The sequence below is a fragment of the Haemorhous mexicanus genome, assembly GCF_027477595.1.
Source record: "Haemorhous mexicanus isolate bHaeMex1 chromosome 32 unlocalized genomic scaffold, bHaeMex1.pri SUPER_32_unloc_4, whole genome shotgun sequence".
Taxonomy (NCBI): domain Eukaryota; kingdom Metazoa; phylum Chordata; class Aves; order Passeriformes; family Fringillidae; genus Haemorhous; species Haemorhous mexicanus.
In genome coordinates, this window is record NW_026775985.1 from 11,836 (window position 1) to 30,532 (window position 18,697).

Below are 18,697 nucleotides of genomic sequence, written 5' to 3' on the forward strand. Positions count from 1 at the left end.
GGGACTTGGAGTGGACTGGGATGGACTGGGAGGGAACTGGGAGGGACTGGGAGGGACTGGGATGGACTGGGAGGGAACTGGGAGGGACTGGGAGGGACTGGGATGGACTGGGAGGGAACTGGGAGGGATGGAGAGGGAACTGGGAGGGACGGGGAGGGACTGGGAGGGACTGGGAGGGACTGGGATGGACTGGGGAGGACTGGGAGGGACTGGGAGGGACTGGGAGGGACTGGACTGGGAGGGACTGGGAGGGACTGGGGGGACTGAGGGGGACTGGGAGGGAGTGGGAGGGACTGGGATGGACTAGGAGGGACTGGGAGGGACTGGGAGGGAACTGGGATGGACTGGGATGGACTGGGAGGGAGTGGGAGGGACTAGGAGGGACTGGGGGGGACTGGGAGGGACTGGGAGGGGACTGGGAGGGACTGGGAGGGACTGGGAGGGACTGGGGGGGGACTGGGAGGGACTGGGAAGGACTGGGAGGGACTGGGAGCTGTTACTGGGAGCACTGGGAGACGCCCCAGGGACTGGAACCAGAACCGGGACTGGGATAAAACCGGGACCTGGATCAGGACCGGGATCAGGACCAGGATCAAGACTAAAACCAGAACCAGGACCAGGATTGCGATCAGGACCAGGATCAGGACTAAAACCAGGACTGGAACTTGAATTGGAATCAGGATCGGGATCAGGACTAAAACCAGAACTGGAATTAGGATCAGGATCGGGATCAGGACTAAAACCAGAACTGGAATTGGGATCAGGATCAGGATCAGGATCAGGATCAGGACTAAACCAGGACCGGAATTTGGATCAGGATCAGGATTGGGATCAGGACTAAAACCAGAACTGGAATTGGGATCAAGATCAGGATCGGGATCAGGACTAAAACCAGGACTGGAATCGGGATCAGGATCAGGATTGGGATCAGGACTAAAACCAGGACCGGAATTCGGATCAGGATCAGGATTGGGATCAGGACTAAAATCAGAACTGGAATTGGGATCAGGATCAGGATCGGGATCAGGACTAAAACCAGAACTGGAATTGGGATCAGGATCGGGATCAGGACTAAAACCAGGACTGGAATTGGGATCAAGATCAGGATCAGGACTAAAACCAGGACCAGAACTGGGATCAGGATCAGGATCAGGACTAAAAGCAGGACTGGAATCAGGATCAGGATCAGGATCAGGACTAAAACCAGGACTGGAATCAGGATCAGGATCAGGACTAAAACCAGGAAGAGGACCAGGATCAGAACCGGCATCAGGACTAAACCCAGGACTGTAACAAACAAGGACACGGACTCTGCCAAAGCCTGGTTTTATTGAGGATAGGCGGGGTTTAACTCCCAAATTCCCGATTCCCACCGGGATGAGCTCAGCCTGTGAACAGAAACCCAAAATTAGGGATTAGGAATGGGGCTGGGACTAAACTGGGATTGGGACTGGGACTGGGATCAGAATTAGAACTGGGATCAGGACCAGGACCAGGACTGGAACTGGGATCGGGACTGGGATTAGTGTCAGGACCAGAATTAGGACTGGGATTGGGACTGGGACCAGAATTAGGACTAGGACTGGGACCAGGATGGGGATCAGGACCAGAACCAGGCCCAGGACTGGGACCAGGCCCAGGTTTAGTCTCAAACTGAGGCTGGGCCTATCCCCATACCACGTGGGTCCCTGCGGGCCAGCAGGGCCAGGCCCAGGCCCAGGTTTAGGCCCAGGTTTAGTCCCAAACTGAGGCCGGGCCTATCCTGTACCGTGCGGGTCCCTGCGGGCCAGGCCCAGGCTTAGGCCCAGGTTTAGGCCGGGCCTATCCCTGTACCCTGCAGGCCAGTCCCAGGTTTAGGCCCAGGTTTAGGCCGGGCCTATCCCCGTACCGTGAGGGCCAGGCCCAGGCTTAGGCCCAGGTTTAGGCCGGGCTTATCCCGTACCCTGCGGGCCAGGCCCAGGCTAAGGCCCAGGTTTAGGCCGGGCCTATCCCCGTACCGTGAGGGCCAGGCCCAGGCTTAGGCCCAGGTTTAGGCCGGGCCTATCCCGTACCGTGCAGGTCCCTGTGGGCCAGTCCCAGGCTTAGGCCCAGGTTTAGGCCAGGCCTATCCCGTACCGTGCGGGTCCCTGCGGGCCAGCAGGGCCAGGCCCAGGCCTAGCAAGGCCAGGACCAGCCCCAAGGCCAGCCCGGCTCCGGCCAGCGCCGTGTCCAGCTGCTCGTCCAGCGCCGTGTCCGGAGCCACTGCGGACACGGACACGAGGTCACCCCGAAAATCCACCCCAAACACCCCGAAATTTAACCCAAAATAGCCCCAAAATCACCACAAAATCCACCCAAAATATCTCAAAAATACCCCAAAAATATCCCCGAAATATCCCCAAAAATCCACCCCAAATACCCCAAAAATCAACCCAAAATCCACCCAAAATATCTCAAAAATACCCCAAAAATATCCCCCAAATCCCCCCAAAATCACACAATGATTACACCCAAAATACCCCCAAAAATCCACCCCAAATACCCCAAAATTCACACAAAAATACCCCAAAATATCCCAAAAAATTCATCAAAAAAGAGCCCAAAAATTACCCACAAAATCACCCAAAAATCCCCCAAAAAATCCCCAAAAATCCTCCAAAATCCCCCCAAAATGCTCCAAAAAATAACAAAAAAATCCAAAATAAATCCCAAAAAAAGTCCCAAAAATTTCCCCAAAAAATTCCCAAAAAAATTTTTAAAATCCCAAAAAATTCAAAAAAAATCCCCCCAAAATCCCAAAATATTCCCATCAAAATAAAATAAAAATCCTCCAAAAATCCCCAAAAAACCCCTCCCCCCAAAAAAATCCAAAATAAATCCCAAAAAAATTCCCAAAAATTTCCCCAAAAAGATCCAAAATTTTTTTTTAAAATCCCCCCAAAAAAATTTAAAAAAATCCCCCAAAATCCCTCAAAAATCTCAAAATATTCCCATCAAAATAAAAACAAATCCTCCAAAAATCCCCAAAAATCCCCCCCAAAAATTTTTAAAAAATCCAAAAAAAAATCCCAAAAGACTCCCAAAAAATTCCCCCAAAAATTGTTTAAAATTCCCAAAAAATTCAAAAAAATCCCCCAAAAATCCCCCAAAAATTAAAAAAAAAAAATCCTAAAAAATCCCTCAAAAAATCCCAAAAAATCCCCCAAAATCTCAAAAAAATTTTTAAAAAATCCCCAATTTCTTTTTTTTTAAATCCCAAAAAATTCCCAAAAATGTTTTAAAAAAATCCCTCCAAAATCCCGAAAAATCCCCAAAAAATCCCATAAAAAATCCCCCAAAAATTCCCCAAAAAATCCCAAACTCCCCCTGCCCTCACCCCAGTAGGCCACCACGGTGGTGGCATTGTCCCTTCCCGTGGTGACCGAGCAGGAGACGACGTCCCCGGGCCGGGGGGTGACGGAAATCCGGGACAGACGGACGAAGGTCAGGTCGGCCGTGGGGACAAACGGACCCAGAGTGACCCCGGCAGTGACCTCGGCCCCGGCCAGCGACCAGGAGAGGGCCAGCGACGGGGGGAAGATGTTCTCCACCAGGCACAGCAGGGTGGTGGCACCTCCTGGGGACGGGGGCTGGGCCGGGAACACCGAGAGCACTGGGATTCCTGGGGGGAAAAATGGGAAAATTGGGAAAAAATGGGAAAAAAATGGGAATTATGGGTCAAAAAATGGGGAAAATTGGTCAAGAAATGGGGTTGGGGATGGAGGGAATGGGATGGGAGATGTTCTCCACCAGGGACAGCAGGGTGGTGGCACCAGGAACAGCGAGAGCACCGGGATTCCTGGGGAGAAAAATGGGAAAATTGGGAAAAAATGGGAATTTTGGGGGGAAAAATGGAGAAAATGGGACAAAAAATGGGGTTGGGGATGGAGGGAATGGGATGGGAGATGTTCTCCACCAGGCACAGCAGGGTGGTGGCACCTCCTGGGGACGGGGGCTGGGCCGGGAACACCGAGAGCACCGGGATTCCTGGGAGAAAAATGGGAAAATTGGGAAAAATCGGGAAAAAATGGGAATTTTGGGTCAAAAATTGGGATTTTTGGGGAAATTATGGGGGAAAATGGGATGGGAGATGTTCTCCACCAGGGACAGCAGGGTGGTGGCACCTCCTGGGGACGGGGGGTGGGCCGGGAACACCGAGAGCACCGGGATTCCTGGGGAGAAAAACGGGAAAATTGGGAAAAAATGGGAAAAAAATGGGAATTATGGGAAAAAAATGGGATTTTTGGGGAAATTATGGGGGAAAATGGGATGGGAGATGTTCTCCACCAGGCACAGCAGGGTGGTGGCACCTCCTGGGGACGGGGGCTGGGCCGGGAACACCGAGAGCACCGGGATTCCTGGGGAGAAAAATGGGAAAATTGGGAAAAAATGGGAATTTTGGGTCAAGAAATAGGAAAAATTGGTCAAAAAATGGAAATTATGGGTCAAAAACTGGGGATGGGAGTGGGGAAAATGGGATGGGAGATTGGGAGATGTTCTCCACCAGGGACAGCAGGGTGGTGGCACCAGGAACAGTGAGAGCACCGGGATTCCTGGGGGAAAAAAAGGAAAATTGGGAAAAAATGGGAATTTTGGGTCAAGAAATGGGAATTTTGGGACAAAAAATGGGGTTGGGGATGGAGGGAATGGGATGGGAGATGTTCTCCACCAGGGACAGCAGGGTGGTGGCACCAGGAACACCGAGAGCACCGGGATTCCTGGGGGAAAAATGGGAAAATTGGGAAAAAATGGGAAAAAATGGGAATTATGGGGAAAAAATTGGGATTTTTGGGGAAATTATGGGGGAAAATGGGATGGGAGATGTTCTCCACCAGGGACAGCAGGGTGGTGGCACCAGGAACAGCGAGAGCACCGGGATTCCTGGGGGAAAATTGGGAAAATTGGGAAAAAATGGGAATTTTGGGGGGAAAAATGGGGAAAATGGGTCCAAAAATGGGGTTGGGGATGGAGGGAATGGGATGGGAGATGTTCTCCACCAGGCACAGCAGGGTGGTGGCACCTCCTGGGGACGGGGGCGGCTGGGCTGGGAACACCGAGAGCACCGGGATTCCTGGGAGAAAAATGGGAAAATTGGGAAAAAATGGGAAAAAAATGGGAATTATGGGAAAAAAAATGGGATTTTTGGGGAAATTATGGGGGAAAATGGGATGGGAGATGTTCTCCACCAGGGACAGCAGGGTGGTGGCACCTCCTGGGGACGGGGGCTGGGCCGGGAACACCGAGAGCACCGACCGGGATTCCTGGGGGAAAAATGGGAAAATTGGGAAAAAATGGGGAAAAAATGAGAATTTTCAGGAAAAAAATGGGAATTTTGGGGAAATTATGGGGGGAAAATGGGACTGGAAAAAAAGGAAAAATGGGAAAAACAGGAAAAACGGGATGGGTTTGGGGTTTGGATTGGGAATGGGAATTTTTGGTGGTTTCCAAACTTCCACCTCAGTTTTTCTCCACCTTTTCCACCCTTTCCTCCCCATTTTTTTCCCCATTTTCCAACCCTTTCATCCCAATTTTTTTCCCATATTTTTCATCCTTTAATCCCAAATTTCTCTCAGTTTTTTCCCACGTTTTCCACCCTTCCATCCCCAAATTTTTTCACATTTCCCATCCCTCCATCTCCATTTTTTCCCCATCTTTTCCACCTTTTCCTCCCAATTTTTTCCACATTTCTCATCCCTTTATCCCCAAATTTTCACTCTCCACCCCCAAATTTTTCCCACATTTCCCACCCTTTCCTCCCAATTTTTTTCCACACTTTTCACCCTTTCATCCCAATTTTTTCCCATGTTTTAACCATTTAATCCCCAATTTCCCCCACATTTTCCAACCTTTCATCCCATTTTTTTCCCATATTTTCCACCCTTTCCTCCCCAATTTCCCCCACATTTCCAACCCTTTCATCCCAATTTTTTCTCACATTTTCCATCCATCCACCCCATTTTTTCCCACATTTCCCACCCTTTCATCCCAATTTTTTCCCATATTTTTAACCATTTAATCCCCAATTTCCCCCACATTTTCCAAACTTTCATCCCAATTTATTCCCAGATTTTCCATCCTTTACTCCCAAATTTTTTCCACAATTTCCACCTTTCCCATCCCCATTTTTCCTCCATTTTCCACCCTTTTTTCCCCAATTTTTTCCCCATTTTCCATCCATCCACCCCCATTTTTTCCCACATTTCCCATCCTTTTATTCCCAATTTTTCCCACATTTCCCACCCTTTCATCCCCAATTCTCCCCATATTTTTAACCATTTAATCCCCAATTTCTCCCAATTTTTTTTCCACATTTTCCACCTTTCCACCCCCATTTTTCCCCACATTTTTAACCCTTTCCTCCCCAATTTCCCCCACATTTTAACCCTTTCCACCCCCATTTTTCCTCCATTTTCCACCCCTTTTCCCCCAATTTTTCCCCCATTTTCCATCCATCCACCCCCATTTTTCCCCACATTTCCCACCCTTTCATCCCCAATTCTCCCCATATTTTTAACCATTTAATCCCCAGTTTCTCCCAAATTTTCCCCCCATTTTCCACCTTTCCACCCCTATTCTTCCCCCACATTTTTAACCCTTTCCTCCCCGATTTCCCCCACATTTTCCACCTTTCCACCCCCATTTTTCCTCCATTTTCCATCCCTTTCTTCCAAATTTTTCCCACATTTTCCATCCATCCACCTCCATTTTTTCCCCACATTTTTAACCCTTTCCTCCCCAATTTCCCCCACATTTTCCACCTTTCCACCCCCATTTTCCCCACATTTTCCACACTTTCCTCCCAATTTTTTCCCACATTTTCCACTCTTTCCTCCAATTTCCCCCACATTTCCAACCCTTTCATCCCAATTTTTTCTCACATTTTCCATCCATCCACCCCCAATTTTTCCCACATTTCCCACCCTTTCATCCCAATTTTTTCCCATATTTTTAACCATTTAATCCCCAATTTCCCCCACATTTTCCAAACTTTCATCCCAATTTATTCCCATATTTTCCAACCTTTACTCCCAATTTTTTTCCACAATTTCCACCTTTCCCACCCCCATTTTTCCTCCATTTTCCACCCTTTTCCCCCAATTTTTCCCCCATTTTCCATCCATCCATCCCCATTCCCCCCCCCATTTTTAACCCTTTCATCCCCAATTCCCCCATATTTTTAACCATTTAATCCCCAATTCCTCCCAAATTTCCCCCCACATTTCCCACCCCTTTTCCCCCCCCATTTTCCCCCACCTACCCCTGGCCTGGGGCAGCAGCCCGGCGAGTTGCGTGCCCAGAATTCCCAGGATTTGGCGGCACAGCTGGGTCTCCGGGAGGAGCTCCGCGGGGGTCTCCAGCCCCTCGGGCCAGGCCGGCAGCGCGGGCGCCCCCCGGAGCCACCGCGAGGCCGGGAAGTGGAACCAGAAGAGGCCGCGGCCGTCCAGGGTGACCGAGAGCGACAGCGAGGGAGGGTCGGGCTGGCAGGTGAGGATCTCCCCCAGGGTGTGGGGGGGAGGGTCCGGGGCTGGGGGAGGGGGGGTGGGGGATGGGGAGAGGGGAATGAAGATGGGGGGGGGGAGAGGGAAAGGGGGAGAGGGAGAGGGAAATGGGGATGGAAAAGGGAGAGAGAGGAGGAAAGGGGAGAGGGAAATGGGGATGGAAAAAGGAGAGGGAGGAGGAAAGGGAGAGGGAAATGGGGATGGAGAGGGAAATGGGGAGAGGGAAAGGAGAGGGGAGAGGGAAATGGGGATGGAAAAGGGAGAGGGAGGAGGAGGAAAGGGAGAGGGAAATGGGGATGGAGAGGGAAATGGGGAGGGGAGAGGGAAATGGGGAGGGGAGAGGAAGAGGGAGGAGGAGGAAAGGGAGAGGGAAATGGGGAGAGGGAAAGGAGAGGGGAGAGGGAAATGGGGATGGAAAAGGGAGAGGGAGGAGGAAAGGGAGAGGGAAATTGGATGGAGAGGGAAATGGGGAGAGGGAAAGGGGGATGGAAAAGGGAGCAGGAGGAGGGAGAGGGAGGAGGGAAAGGGGAGAGGGAAATGGAGAGAAGGGAACGAAGAGAGGGAGAGGGAGAGGGAAACGGGAAGAGGGAGAGCAAGGAGGGAAGGAAGAGGGAAATGGGGAGAGGGAAAGGGGGATGGAGGAGGGAGGAGAGGGAAGGGAGAGGGAATGGGAGAGGGAAATGAGGAGAGGGAGGAGGAGGAAAGGGAGAGGGAAAGGGGAGAGGGAAAGGAGAGGGGAGAGGGAAATGGGGATGGAAAAGGGAGAGGGAGGAGGAGGAAAGGGAGAGGGAAATGGGGAGAAGGGAACAGAGAGAGGGAGAGGGAGAGGGAAATGGGGAGAGGGAGAGGGAGGAGGGAGAGTGAAGTTGGAATGGAGGAGAGAGGAGAGGGAAGGGAGAGGGAAAGGGGAGAATGAAATGGGGAGAGGGAAAGGGGAATGGGAAGAGAGGGGGAAATGGGGAGAAGGAGGAAGAGGGGAGAGGAAAATGAGGAGAGGGAAATGGAGAAGGGAGGAGAGGGAGAGGGAAGGGAGAGGGAAATGGGGAGAGGGAGAGGAAAGGGGAGAGGGAAAGGGGGGAAGGGAGAGGGAAATGGGGAGAGGGAGAGGAAAGGGGAGAGGGAAAGGGAAGGGGACAAGGAAAGGGCAGAGGGAGAGGACAGCGAGGAAAAGGGAGAGGGAAGGGGGACAGGGAGGGACAGGGAAGGGACAGGGAGGGTGGGGAAGGGGAGAGGGCCGGGGGGACCCCGAAAGGACAGGAGGGGACACGGAGGGTGGAGTTGACAGCGGAGGGGAGGAAGGAGGCGACAGAGAGAGGACAAACAGCAAAGTGAGACCACGCCGCTGGTCCCCTCCCCCTCCCTCTCCCTTCCCCCACCTCCTACCGGGCTCGGCGACGGCCACGGCCACCAAAACCCCGCCGAGCAGCGCCCCGAGGACACCCATGGCCCCTCCGTGTCCCCAGTGTCGCCAGAGTCCTCACGCCGAGCCCACCCGTGGGCCCGACCCCGCGCCAGCCAATGGGAACGCTCCGCGGCTGTGACGTCAGCGGTTGCCAGGTAGAGGAGTCCCCAGCGCGGCGCGGGGCCGGTGACAGAGCGCGGGGACACGAGTGGGGGGTGGGGTCACCCGAAACCCCCCCCCAGGGGTCACGTGGGGTTGGGGACACCCCCCCCCCCCCCCCGTGACCCCCCGAATTAGGGGGGTGCCGTGAGTGACGTCACGGGGGTTAATGAGCCGCGTGGGGTTCATTAGGGGGACACGCGTGGCGTGTCTGACGTCATCGGGGGTGGCAAGGGGCAGTCCCTGGAAGGTCGGGGTCACCCGTGGGGACACCTCAGGAATTTTGGGGACCCCAAATCCACCCTTGGGTGACCCCACCACCCCACCACGGACCCCCGTGGGTGCCCCCTACCCTTCCTGAGACCCCCGTGGGTGCCTCCCACCCTCATCCCACCCCTCCAGGGATGTCGCGGACCCCCGTGGGGACACCCCAAAAATTTTTGGGACCCCCGTGGGTGTCCCCCACCTTTCCTGGAACCCCCGTGGGTGCCCCCCACCCTCATCCCAACCCCCTCAGGGATGTCACGGACCCCCGTGGGTGCCCCCCACCCTCATCCCACCCTCCAGGGATGTCACGGACCCTCGTGGGGACACCCCAGGAATTTTGGCGACCCCAAATCCCCCCGTGGGTGCCCCCTCCACCCCACCACGGACCCCCGTGGGTGCTCCCCACCCTCATCCCACCCTCCCAGGGATGTCACGGGCCCCCGTGGGGACACCCCAGGAATTTTGGGGACCCCTTCCCCCTCCACCCCATCACGGACCCCCGTGGGGGCCCCCCGCACCCCACGCTGCAGCGCACCCGCACTGCGCATGCGCGCGGCACTAGGACCCCGCGGAGCCTTTCCCGCCACTCCGTGAGGGGGGGCATGAATGGGGACCCGTGGGAGCCGCGGGGGATCCACGTGACCACCGTCAGCCAATCAGCGCGTGGGTGACGTAGCTCGTGGCTCCCTTTTCTGCCCCGGGATGGTTTTTTTTTACCTTTTTTGCCCCAAACCCGGGGTTTTTTGGGGGGCGGGGACAGGATTTAAAGGGAGAGGAGAGGGGGCAGATGAAGCGGGGCCGAGACCGGGGGTCGCGACGCGAAGCGGGGGCGCCTCAGGTGAGTGCCGGGGGGGGGGCGGCCTCGCCCTGCCCCCCCCACAGCAGCGCGGAGGCGGGGGGAGGTCACGTGATGGTGGTGCGCTGTCAATCAGGCTTTATCCCGCCTTTTTTTCCCCGCGTCGACCAATGGGGAGGCGCGGCGCGGTTGATTGACAGCGGGGCGGGCGCGGCTTTGTGCGCGCGGCGGGGGCGGCGGTTTGGGGCGAAAAGCGCCATGTTTGGGTGTTCGCGCGGGGGCGGCGGCGGGCGCGGCCCCAAGTGCTGTGTCACGGTGGCGGTGGAGAGCCCCGGGGAGGGGGGAAGGGAAGCGGACGCCACACGGAGCCACCCGTGTCCTGCGAGCCCCGGGGAGGGGCGGGGGGGGGGTGGAGAGGAGAGGTCGAGAAGGACGCGAGCCTTCTTTCAGCGTGGAGGGCGAAAAGGGTCGGGGGGGTCCCGGAGGGGGAGTCCGTGGGGAGGGAGGGGGTTCGGGGCTCCCCGGGGGTTGGGGGTGAGGGAATGATGGGGGGGGGGTGGGTAGCGGCGTTTTGGGGTTTTAGCGGCGCTGGCGGCCGCGGGAGCGGCGTGTCCGTGGGGGTTGTCGCCCCCAGCGTGTGCTCAGGGAGAGGATGGAGTCGCCCGAGCGCCCGTGGACACCGCGGAGCGCGGGGGGCGACGCGGTGCGTGGCTGCCTGTGGGGGGGGTGGGGGGGGGGGTCGTGGGTTTAAACGGCGCATTGAGGCCCGGGAGAGCACCGCGAGGGGGGTGAGGGCCGGCGGGGGAGCGCTCCCGGAGCTCGCTGCGGCCGAAGAGCGGCGGGGGAAGCGGCGGGTCCGGCCGCCTGCGGCCGCGCTCATTGTCCAGCCGCGGCCACCGCCGCCATTCAAGATGGCGCCCGCCGGCCCCTTCTTCCTCCTTCGCCTCCCCCCCTCCTCCCCCCGGGCCTCCGCAGCCAATCGGCGGCTGCGCCCGCCCCCCGCGTGACCCGCCGGCTAATCAGCGCGCAGCGGGCGGCGGCGCCGGCCAATCAGCGCCGAGACGGCCGCGCGCATCGGGTGAGGCGCTCGGCGGAAGGCCGGGAGGGGCGGGGAGCCCTGCCGTTGATTGATGCGGCGCTCGGCCAATCGCACCCGTTCCCCGCCTGTGCCTCCGCCCAATGAGGCAGCGGTGGGGCGGGGCGGGGCGGTTGGGTGACGTCAGCTCGCGGGGCGGCCAATGGCGAGGCGGCTCTCGTCTATATAAGGGCGGGCGGGGGCAGGCCGAGCGGCGCCATTTCGCGGGGACGAAGGGACGGAGCGGGTCGGGCCCGGCGCGCGAGGGGGGGCGGCCCCAACCCGGCTCCATCCCCCGCCTCCGCCGTCCCGGAGGGCTCCGGGACCCTCCCCGGACCCTCCCCGGCCTCCGCAGCGACCCCTGCCTGCGGCCACCGGCGGCGAGGGGGACGCCTCCGCCCGGCTTCTTTTCCACCACCTTCCTCCCTCCCCCCCCCCCACTCGCTCCTTCCCTCAGCGAGCCAAGATGGAGCGCGGCCGCTGAGATCCCCGCTACGATATCCGCCGTCATCCGCCGCTCCGAGCGCGGATCCGCGCCTCCTTCTTCCCTCCCGCGGCCGCCGGCGGTTCGCAGCGACTCGGCCGGGGTTGTATCGAGCGGATCGCGCCGCGTTCGGCGGGTCCGGTGAGGCTCCGAAGGGACGATTCCCCCCCAGGCCGCCTCCATCATCCCCGCTCAGCTCTGTCCGTGTGTGGTGCCCCCCCCCCTCCGTTGCATCCCCTCAGAGCGCGCCGCCATTTTCGCCGCGCCCCGTGGATGTGAGGCCGAGCTCGGCTCTTTCCTCCTCCTCCGCCGCTGCTGCCGCCGCTTGAGGAGCTCGGAAAGGGGAGGGGGCTCCCGGCAAGACCCCCCTCCCCTGGTACCGGGGATGCGCTGACGCTGGAGAGGCCCAGAGCGGGCCGGGAGCGGAGAAGCTTTGACCGGGCAAAGTGGGGGGCTCGTCGGAGGAGACGGCGGGAGGAGGAGGAGGAGGAGGAGGAGACGAAGGCCGGGCGGGCCCGCGGGCCGCAGCAGCAGCCGCCGGGATGTTGCAGAATGTGAATCCCCAGAGCAAGTAGGTGCTGGCGGCGTGGGGACAGCGCGGACACGCGTGGGGGAGGTTTGGGGGGGTGTTGGTGTGAGGTTGGATGGGGGCGCGCCGTGGGACACCTCGAATTGGGGATGTGGCAATGCGGGAGCCCCGAATTGTGGTGCTGGAGCTGTGTCACCCCCGTGGTGTGACAGTGACATTTGTGACCCCCTAAATAGTGGCAGTGTCACTGTGGGGGGCATGTGCTGGGCCTGTGTCACCCTCCTGCTGTGACAGTGACATGGGGACCCCAAACTGTGGCAGTGTCACTGTGGGGGGCACGTGCTGGGTTTGTGTCACCCTCCTGCTGTGACAGTGACACTGGGACCCCCAAACTGTGGCAGTGTCACTGTGGGGACCCCTGTGCTGGGTTTGTGTCACCCTCCATGCTGTGACAGTGACACAAAGGACCCCCAAACTGTGGCAGTGTCACTGTGGGGGGCACGTGCTGGGTTTGTGTCACCCCCCATGCTGTGACAGTAACACAAAGGACACCCAAACTGTGGCAGTGTCACTGTGGGGGGCATGTGCTGGACCTGTGTCACCCCCAGGCTGTGACAGTGACATTGGGACCCTCTGCTGGGTCTGTGTCACCCTAGTGCTGTGACAGGGACATGGGGACCCCAGAATTGTGGCTGTGTCCCCATGGGACCTCCCTGCTGGGTTTGTGTCACCTCCATGCTGTGACAGTGACATTTGTGACCCCCTAAATCGTGGCAGTGACACTGTGGGGGGCCCATGCTGGGTCTGTGTCACCCTCGTGCTGTGACAGTGACACAAAGGACCCCCAAACTGTGGCAGTGTCACCGTGGGACCCCTGTGCTGGGTTTGTGTCACCCCCATGCTGTGACAGTGACACTGTGAGACCCCACATTCTGTGACAGTGACACTGGGACCCCCAAATCATGGTTCTGTCACTGTGGGACCCCCGCACTGTGGCTGTGTCACCTCCATGCTGTGACAGTGACATTGGGGACACGAGGACCCCCAAATTGTGGTTGTGTTCCCATGGGACCTCCCTGCTGGGTTTGTGTCACCTCCATGCTGTGACAGTGACATTTGTGACCCCCTAAATCGTGGCAGTGTCACTGTGGTGCTGGGCCTGTGTCACCTCCATGCTGTGACGGTGACATTGGGGACACGAGGACCCCCAAATTGTGGTTGTGTCCCCATGGGACCTCCCTCCTAGGCTTGTGTCACCCCCGTGCTGTGACAGTGACATTGGTGACGTGGGGACCCCAGAATTGTGGCAGTGTCACTGTGAGGTGCTTGTGTTGGGTTTGTGTCACCTCCCTGCTGTGACAGTGACATTTGTGACCCCCTAAACTGGTTCAGTGTCACTGTTGGGGCCCCTGTGCTGGGCCTGTGTCACCCCCTGGCTGTGACAGTGACACAAAGGACCCTCAAATTGTGTCAGTGTCACTGTGGTGCTGGGCCTGTGTCACCCCCATGCTGTGACAGTGACACTGGGATCCTCTGCTGAGCCTGTGTCACCTCAGTGCTGTGACACTGGGGACACGGGGACCCCAAAATCATGGTTGTGTCACCGTGGGACCCCTGTGCTGGGTTTGTGTCACCTCCATGCTGTGACGGTGACATTGGGGACCCTCTGCTGGGCCTGTGTCACCCCCGTGCTGTGACAGTGACACAAGGACCCCCAGATCCTGGCAGTGTCACCTCCATACTGTGACAGTGACATTGGGACCCCTCATTGTGGCTGTGTCACCCCCAGGCTGTGACAGTGACACAAGGACCCCCAAATCCTGGCAGTGTCAGCCCCAGGCTGTGACAGGGACATTGGGACACCCAAACTGTGACAGTGTCACCATGGGATCCCCCCCAAACTATGACAGTGTCACCATGGGACCCCCCCCCAAACTGTGACAGTGTCACCCCCGGGCTGTGACAGGGACATTGGGACCCCAAATTGTGACAGTGTCACCGTGGGACCCCCCCCAAACTGTGGCAATGTCACCCTCAGGCTGTAACAGTGACATTGGGACCCCTCATTGTGGCTGTGTCACCCACAGGCTGTGACAGTGTCACCGTGGGACCCCCAAACTGTGACAGTGTCACCTGCAGGCTGTGACAGTGACATTGGGACACCCAATTGTGGCAGTGTCACCCACAGGCTGTGACAGGGACATTGGGACCCCCAAACTGTGACAGTGTCACCCGCAGGCTGTGACAGGGACATTGGGACACCCAGTTGTGACAGTGTCACCTCCAGATGGTGACAGTGACTGGGAGACCCCAAACTGTGGCAGTGTCACCCCCAGGCTGTGTCAGGGACATTGGGACCCCCAGACTGTGGCAGTGTCACCCTCAGATGGTGACAGTGTCACCGTGGGACCCTCAAACTGTGACAGTGTCACCCCCAGATGGTGGCAGGGACATTGGGACCCCAAACTGTGGCAGTGTCACCCTCAGGCTGTGACAGTGTCACCGTGGGACCCTCAAACTGTGGCAGTGTCACCCCCCGGGCTGTGACAGGGACATTGGGACCCCAAACTGTGACAGTGTCACCCTCAGATGGTGACAGGGACATTGGGACCCCAAACTGTGGCGGTGTCACCCCCGGGCTGTGACAGGGACATTGGGACCCCAAACTGTGGCAGTGTCACCCTCAGGCTGTGACAGGGACATTGGAACCCCCAAACTGTGGCAGTGTCACCCGCAGATGGTGACAGTGACTGGGGGACCCCCAAACTGTGGCGGTGTCACTGAGGTCACCCTGTCCTTGTCACCGGGGTCGTGCCCTTGGGGACAATCCCGGGGTCACCCAGGGGTCGGCTCTGGGAAAAAAGGGGGTCCCCAAATTCCTGGGTGTCCCCAAATCCTGGGGGTCCCCAAAACCCTGGGATTGGTGACATGGGGGTCCCCAAATCCTGGGGGTCCCCAAATCCTTGGGATTGATGTCCCCAAATCCCTGGGGTCAGTGTCCCCAAATCCTGGGGGTCCCTAAAACCCTGGGATTGTTGTCCTGGAGGTCCCCAAATCCCTGGGATTGGTGACATGGGGGTCCCCAAATCCTGGGGATTGATGTCCCCAAATCCCTGGGATTGGTGTCCCCAAATCCTGGGGGTCCCCAAAACCCTGGGATTGGTGTCCTGGGGGGTCCCCAGTATTTTGGGATCAGTGTCCTGGGGGTCCCCAAATCCCTGGGGTCAGTGTCCCCAAATCCCGGGGGTCCCCAAATCTTTGGGATTGGTGACATGGGGGTCCCCAAATCCCTGGGGGTCCCCAAATCCCTGGGGCAAATTGGTGTCCCCAAATCCTGGGGGTCCCCAAATCTTTGGGATTGGTGACATGGGGGTCCCCAAATCCCTGGGGGTCCCCAAATCCCGGGGGGTCCCCAAATCCCTGGAATTGGTGTCCCCAAATCCTGGGGGTCCTCAAACCCTGGGATTGGTGTCCCCAAATCCTGGGGGTTCCCAAATCCTGGGGGTCCCCAAATCCCTGGGATTGGTGTCCCCAAATCCTGGGGGTCTCCCCATTCCTGGATCCACCAAAACCCCCAAATTTTAGCAGCGGAATCGCGGATTTAGGAGCGGTTTTAGCGTTTAGGAGCGGTTTTAGCAGCGGTACTGCAGATTTAGGAGCGGTTTTAGCAGTGGAATTGGGGATTTAGGAGCGGTTTTAGCCTTTAGGATCGGTTTTAGGAGTGGAATCGGGGATTTAGGAGCGGTTCTAGAGTCGGTTTTAGCGCTATTTAGGGTCGGTTTTGCCTGGATTTAGGATCAGTTTTAGCAGCGGAATTATGGATTTAGGAGCCGTTTGAGCCTTTAGGAGCGGTTTTAGCAGCGGAATCACGGATTTAGGAGCAGTTTTAGCCACGGAATTGAGGATTTAGGAGCGGTTTGAGCCTTTAGGATCGGTTTTAGCAGTGGAATAGCGGATTTAGGAGCGGTTTTAGGGTCGGTTTTAGCGCTATTTAGGATCGGTTTTCACCTGGATTTAGGATCGCTTTTAGCAGCAGAATTATGGATTTAGGAGCGGTTTTAGTGGTTAGGAGCGGTTTTAGCAGTGGAGTTGCACATCTAGAACCGGTTTTAGCAGCGGAATTGGGGATTTAGGAGCGGTTTGAGCCTTTAGGATCGGTTTTAGGAGTGGAATCGGGGATTTAGGAGCGGTTCTAGACTCAGTTTTAGCGCTATTTAGGATCGGTTTCGCCTGGATTTAGGATCAGTTTTAGCAGCGGAATTATGGATTTAGGAGCGGTTTTAGCCTTTAGGAGCGGTTTTAGCAGCGGAACTGCAGATTTAGGAGCGGTTTTAGCCACGGAATTGGGGATTTAGGAGCGGTTTGAGCCTTTAGGATCGGTTTTAGCAGTGGAATTGGGGATTTAGGAGCGGTTTTAGAGTCTGTTTTGGTGCTATTTAGGATCGGTTTCGCCTGGATTTAGGATCAGTTTTAGCAATGGAATTACAGATTTAGGAGCGGTTTTAGGAGCGAAATCGCGGATTTAGGAGCGGTTCTATCACTTAAGACCGGTTTTAACAGCAGAATTGCAGATTTAGGAGCGGTTTTAGCCTTCTTTAGGATCAGTTTTGGCAGAACTGATTATTTTTTTCCAGCCTGGATTCGGGATTGGTTTTAGCAGCGAAATTGCAGATTTAGGAGCGGTTTTAGCAGCGGAATTGCAGATTTAGGAGCGGTTTTAACGTTTAGGAGCGGTTTTAGTAGTGGAATTGCAGATTTAGGAGCGGTTTTAGCAGCGGAATTGCAGATTTAGGAGCGGTTTTAGGAGTGGAATTGGGGATTTAGGAGCGGTTTTAGCAGCGGAATTGCGGATTTAGGAGCGGTTTTAGGAGTGGAATTGGGGATTTAGGAGCGGTTTTAGCAGCGGAATTGCGGATTTAGGAGCGGTTTTAACACCTAGGACTGGTTTTAACAGCAAAATTGCAGATTTAGGAGCGGTTTTATCACTTAGGACTGGTTTTAACAGCAGAATTGTGGATTTCTGGTCAGTTTCATCATTTAAGACCGGTTTTAACAGCGCAATCACCAATTTCATGCCATTTTTAACCCTTAAAACCGGTTCTAACAGCGATTTTTGCCTGGATTTTGCTTTTTTTTCAGGAATTTCTTCCCAAAACCCCCCAAAATCTTCATTTTTAACCCCTTTTTCACCGATTTTTTTAGGATTTTGGGCGAGGGCAATGCCGCCCTCATGGCTTTGGCCAGCACGGACTCGACGCCGGGCAAACGCATCCGCAAACCCTCCCTGCTCTACGAGGGCTTCGAGAGCCCCACCATGGCCTGGGTGCTTTAGGAGCGCTGGGCTTTGCTCCAGCCTGGCTTTAGGAGCGGTTTTAGCCACGGAATCGCGGATTTAGGATCGGTTCTAGACTCAGTTTTAGCGCTATTTAGGATCGGTTTCGCCTGGATTTAGGATCAGTTTTAGCAGTGGAATTACGGATTTAGGAGCGGTTTTAGCGTTTAGGAGCAGTTTTAGGAGTGGAATTGCAGATTTAGGAGCGGTTTTAGCAGTGGAATTGCAGATTTAGGAGCGGTTTGAGCCTTTAGGATCGGTTTTAGGAGTGGAATTGGGGATTTAGGAGCGGTTCTAGAGTCGGTTTTAGCGCTATTTAGGGTCGGTTTCGCCTGGATTTAGGATCGGTTTTAGCAATGGAATTATGGATTTAGGAGCGGTTTTAGGAGTGGAATTGCGGATTTAAGAGCAGTTCTATCACTTAAGACCGGTTTAAACAGCAGAATTGCAGATTTAGGATCGGTTTTAGCCTTCTTTAGGATCAGTTTTGGCAGAACTGATTATTTTTTTCCAGCCTGGATTCGGGATTGGTTTTAGCAGCGAAATTGCGGATTTAGGAGCGGTTTTATCACTTAGGACTGGTTTTAACAGCAGAATTGTGGATTTCTGGTGAATTTTCCCATTTAGGACCGGTTTTAACAGCAGAATTACCAATTTCATGCCATTTTTAACCCTTAAACCCGGTTCTAACAGCCATTTTTGCCTGGATTTTGCTTTTTTTTCAGGAATTTCATCCCAAAACCCCCCAAAATCTTCATTTTTAACCCCTTTTTCACCGATTTTTTTAGGATTTTGGGCGAGGGCAATGCCGCCCTCATGGCTTTGGCCAGCACGGACTCGACGCCGGGCAAACGCATCCGCAAACCCTCCCTGCTCTACGAGGGCTTCGAGAGCCCCACCATGGCCTGGGTGCTTTAGGAGCGCTGGGCTTTGCTCCAGCCTGGCTTTAGGAGCGGATTTAGCCACAGAATCGTGGATTTAGGAGCGGTTCTAGACTCAGTTTTAGCCCTATTTAGGGTGGGTTTCGCCTGGATTTAGGATCACTTTTAGCAGAGGAATTATGGATTTAGGAGCGGTTTTAGTGTTTAGGAGCGGTTTTAGGAGTGGAATTGCAGATTTAGGAGCGGTTTTAGCCA

The 18,697-nt window shown here is 56.0% G+C and overlaps 2 protein-coding genes across 6 annotated transcripts; one reads left to right on the forward strand and one right to left on the reverse strand.

Annotated features, from left to right (window-relative positions):
* Positions 1-1,310: 1,310 nt before the first annotated feature.
* Positions 1,311-9,045, reverse strand: LOC132322691 (class II histocompatibility antigen, M alpha chain). Of its 5 annotated transcripts, none has more exons than XM_059837387.1 (6): positions 8,901-9,045; positions 7,277-7,543; positions 3,958-4,005; positions 3,356-3,592; positions 2,052-2,241; positions 1,311-1,388 (listed from the first exon to the last, which is right to left on the reverse strand). In XM_059837387.1, the coding sequence occupies exons 1-5, from the start codon at positions 8,959-8,961 to the stop codon at positions 2,105-2,107; spliced, it is 750 nt and encodes a 249-aa protein (XP_059693370.1). In that variant the 5' UTR covers positions 8,962-9,045; the 3' UTR covers positions 1,311-1,388; positions 2,052-2,104. The 5 variants fall into 5 exon arrangements, with proteins under 5 accessions (XP_059693370.1, XP_059693367.1, XP_059693371.1 ...); XM_059837384.1 differs by having other exon boundaries at positions 3,356-3,640; XM_059837388.1 differs by lacking the exon at positions 3,958-4,005 and adding an exon at positions 4,143-4,190.
* A 1,869-nt stretch (positions 9,046-10,914) lies between these two features.
* On the forward strand, positions 10,915-17,824 carry LOC132322690 (uncharacterized). Its single transcript, XM_059837383.1, has 2 exons — positions 10,915-12,271; positions 17,432-17,824. The coding sequence occupies exon 1, from the start codon at positions 11,321-11,323 to the stop codon at positions 11,843-11,845; it is 525 nt and encodes a 174-aa protein (XP_059693366.1). The 5' UTR covers positions 10,915-11,320; the 3' UTR covers positions 11,846-12,271; positions 17,432-17,824.
* The last annotated feature ends 873 nt before the right edge of the window (positions 17,825-18,697 follow it).

Bases quoted from the DNA above. Each gene is read 5' to 3' on its own strand.
- LOC132322690 (XM_059837383.1), top strand. From the start codon at position 11,321: ATGAGGCAGCGGTGGGGCGGGGCGGGGCGGTTGGGTGACGTCAGCTCG.
- LOC132322691 (XM_059837384.1), bottom strand. From the start codon at position 8,961: ATGGGTGTCCTCGGGGCGCTGCTCGGCGGGGTTTTGGTGGCCGTGGCC. The intron at 3,641-3,957 runs GTGCCACCACCC...TTTTCCCCCCAG, and splicing joins CCAGCCCCCGTCCCCAGGAG to GAATCCCAGTGCTCTCGGTG. The intron at 2,242-3,355 runs GTGAGGGCAGGG...CCGTGTCCGCAG, and splicing joins CACCGTGGTGGCCTACTGGG to TGGCTCCGGACACGGCGCTG.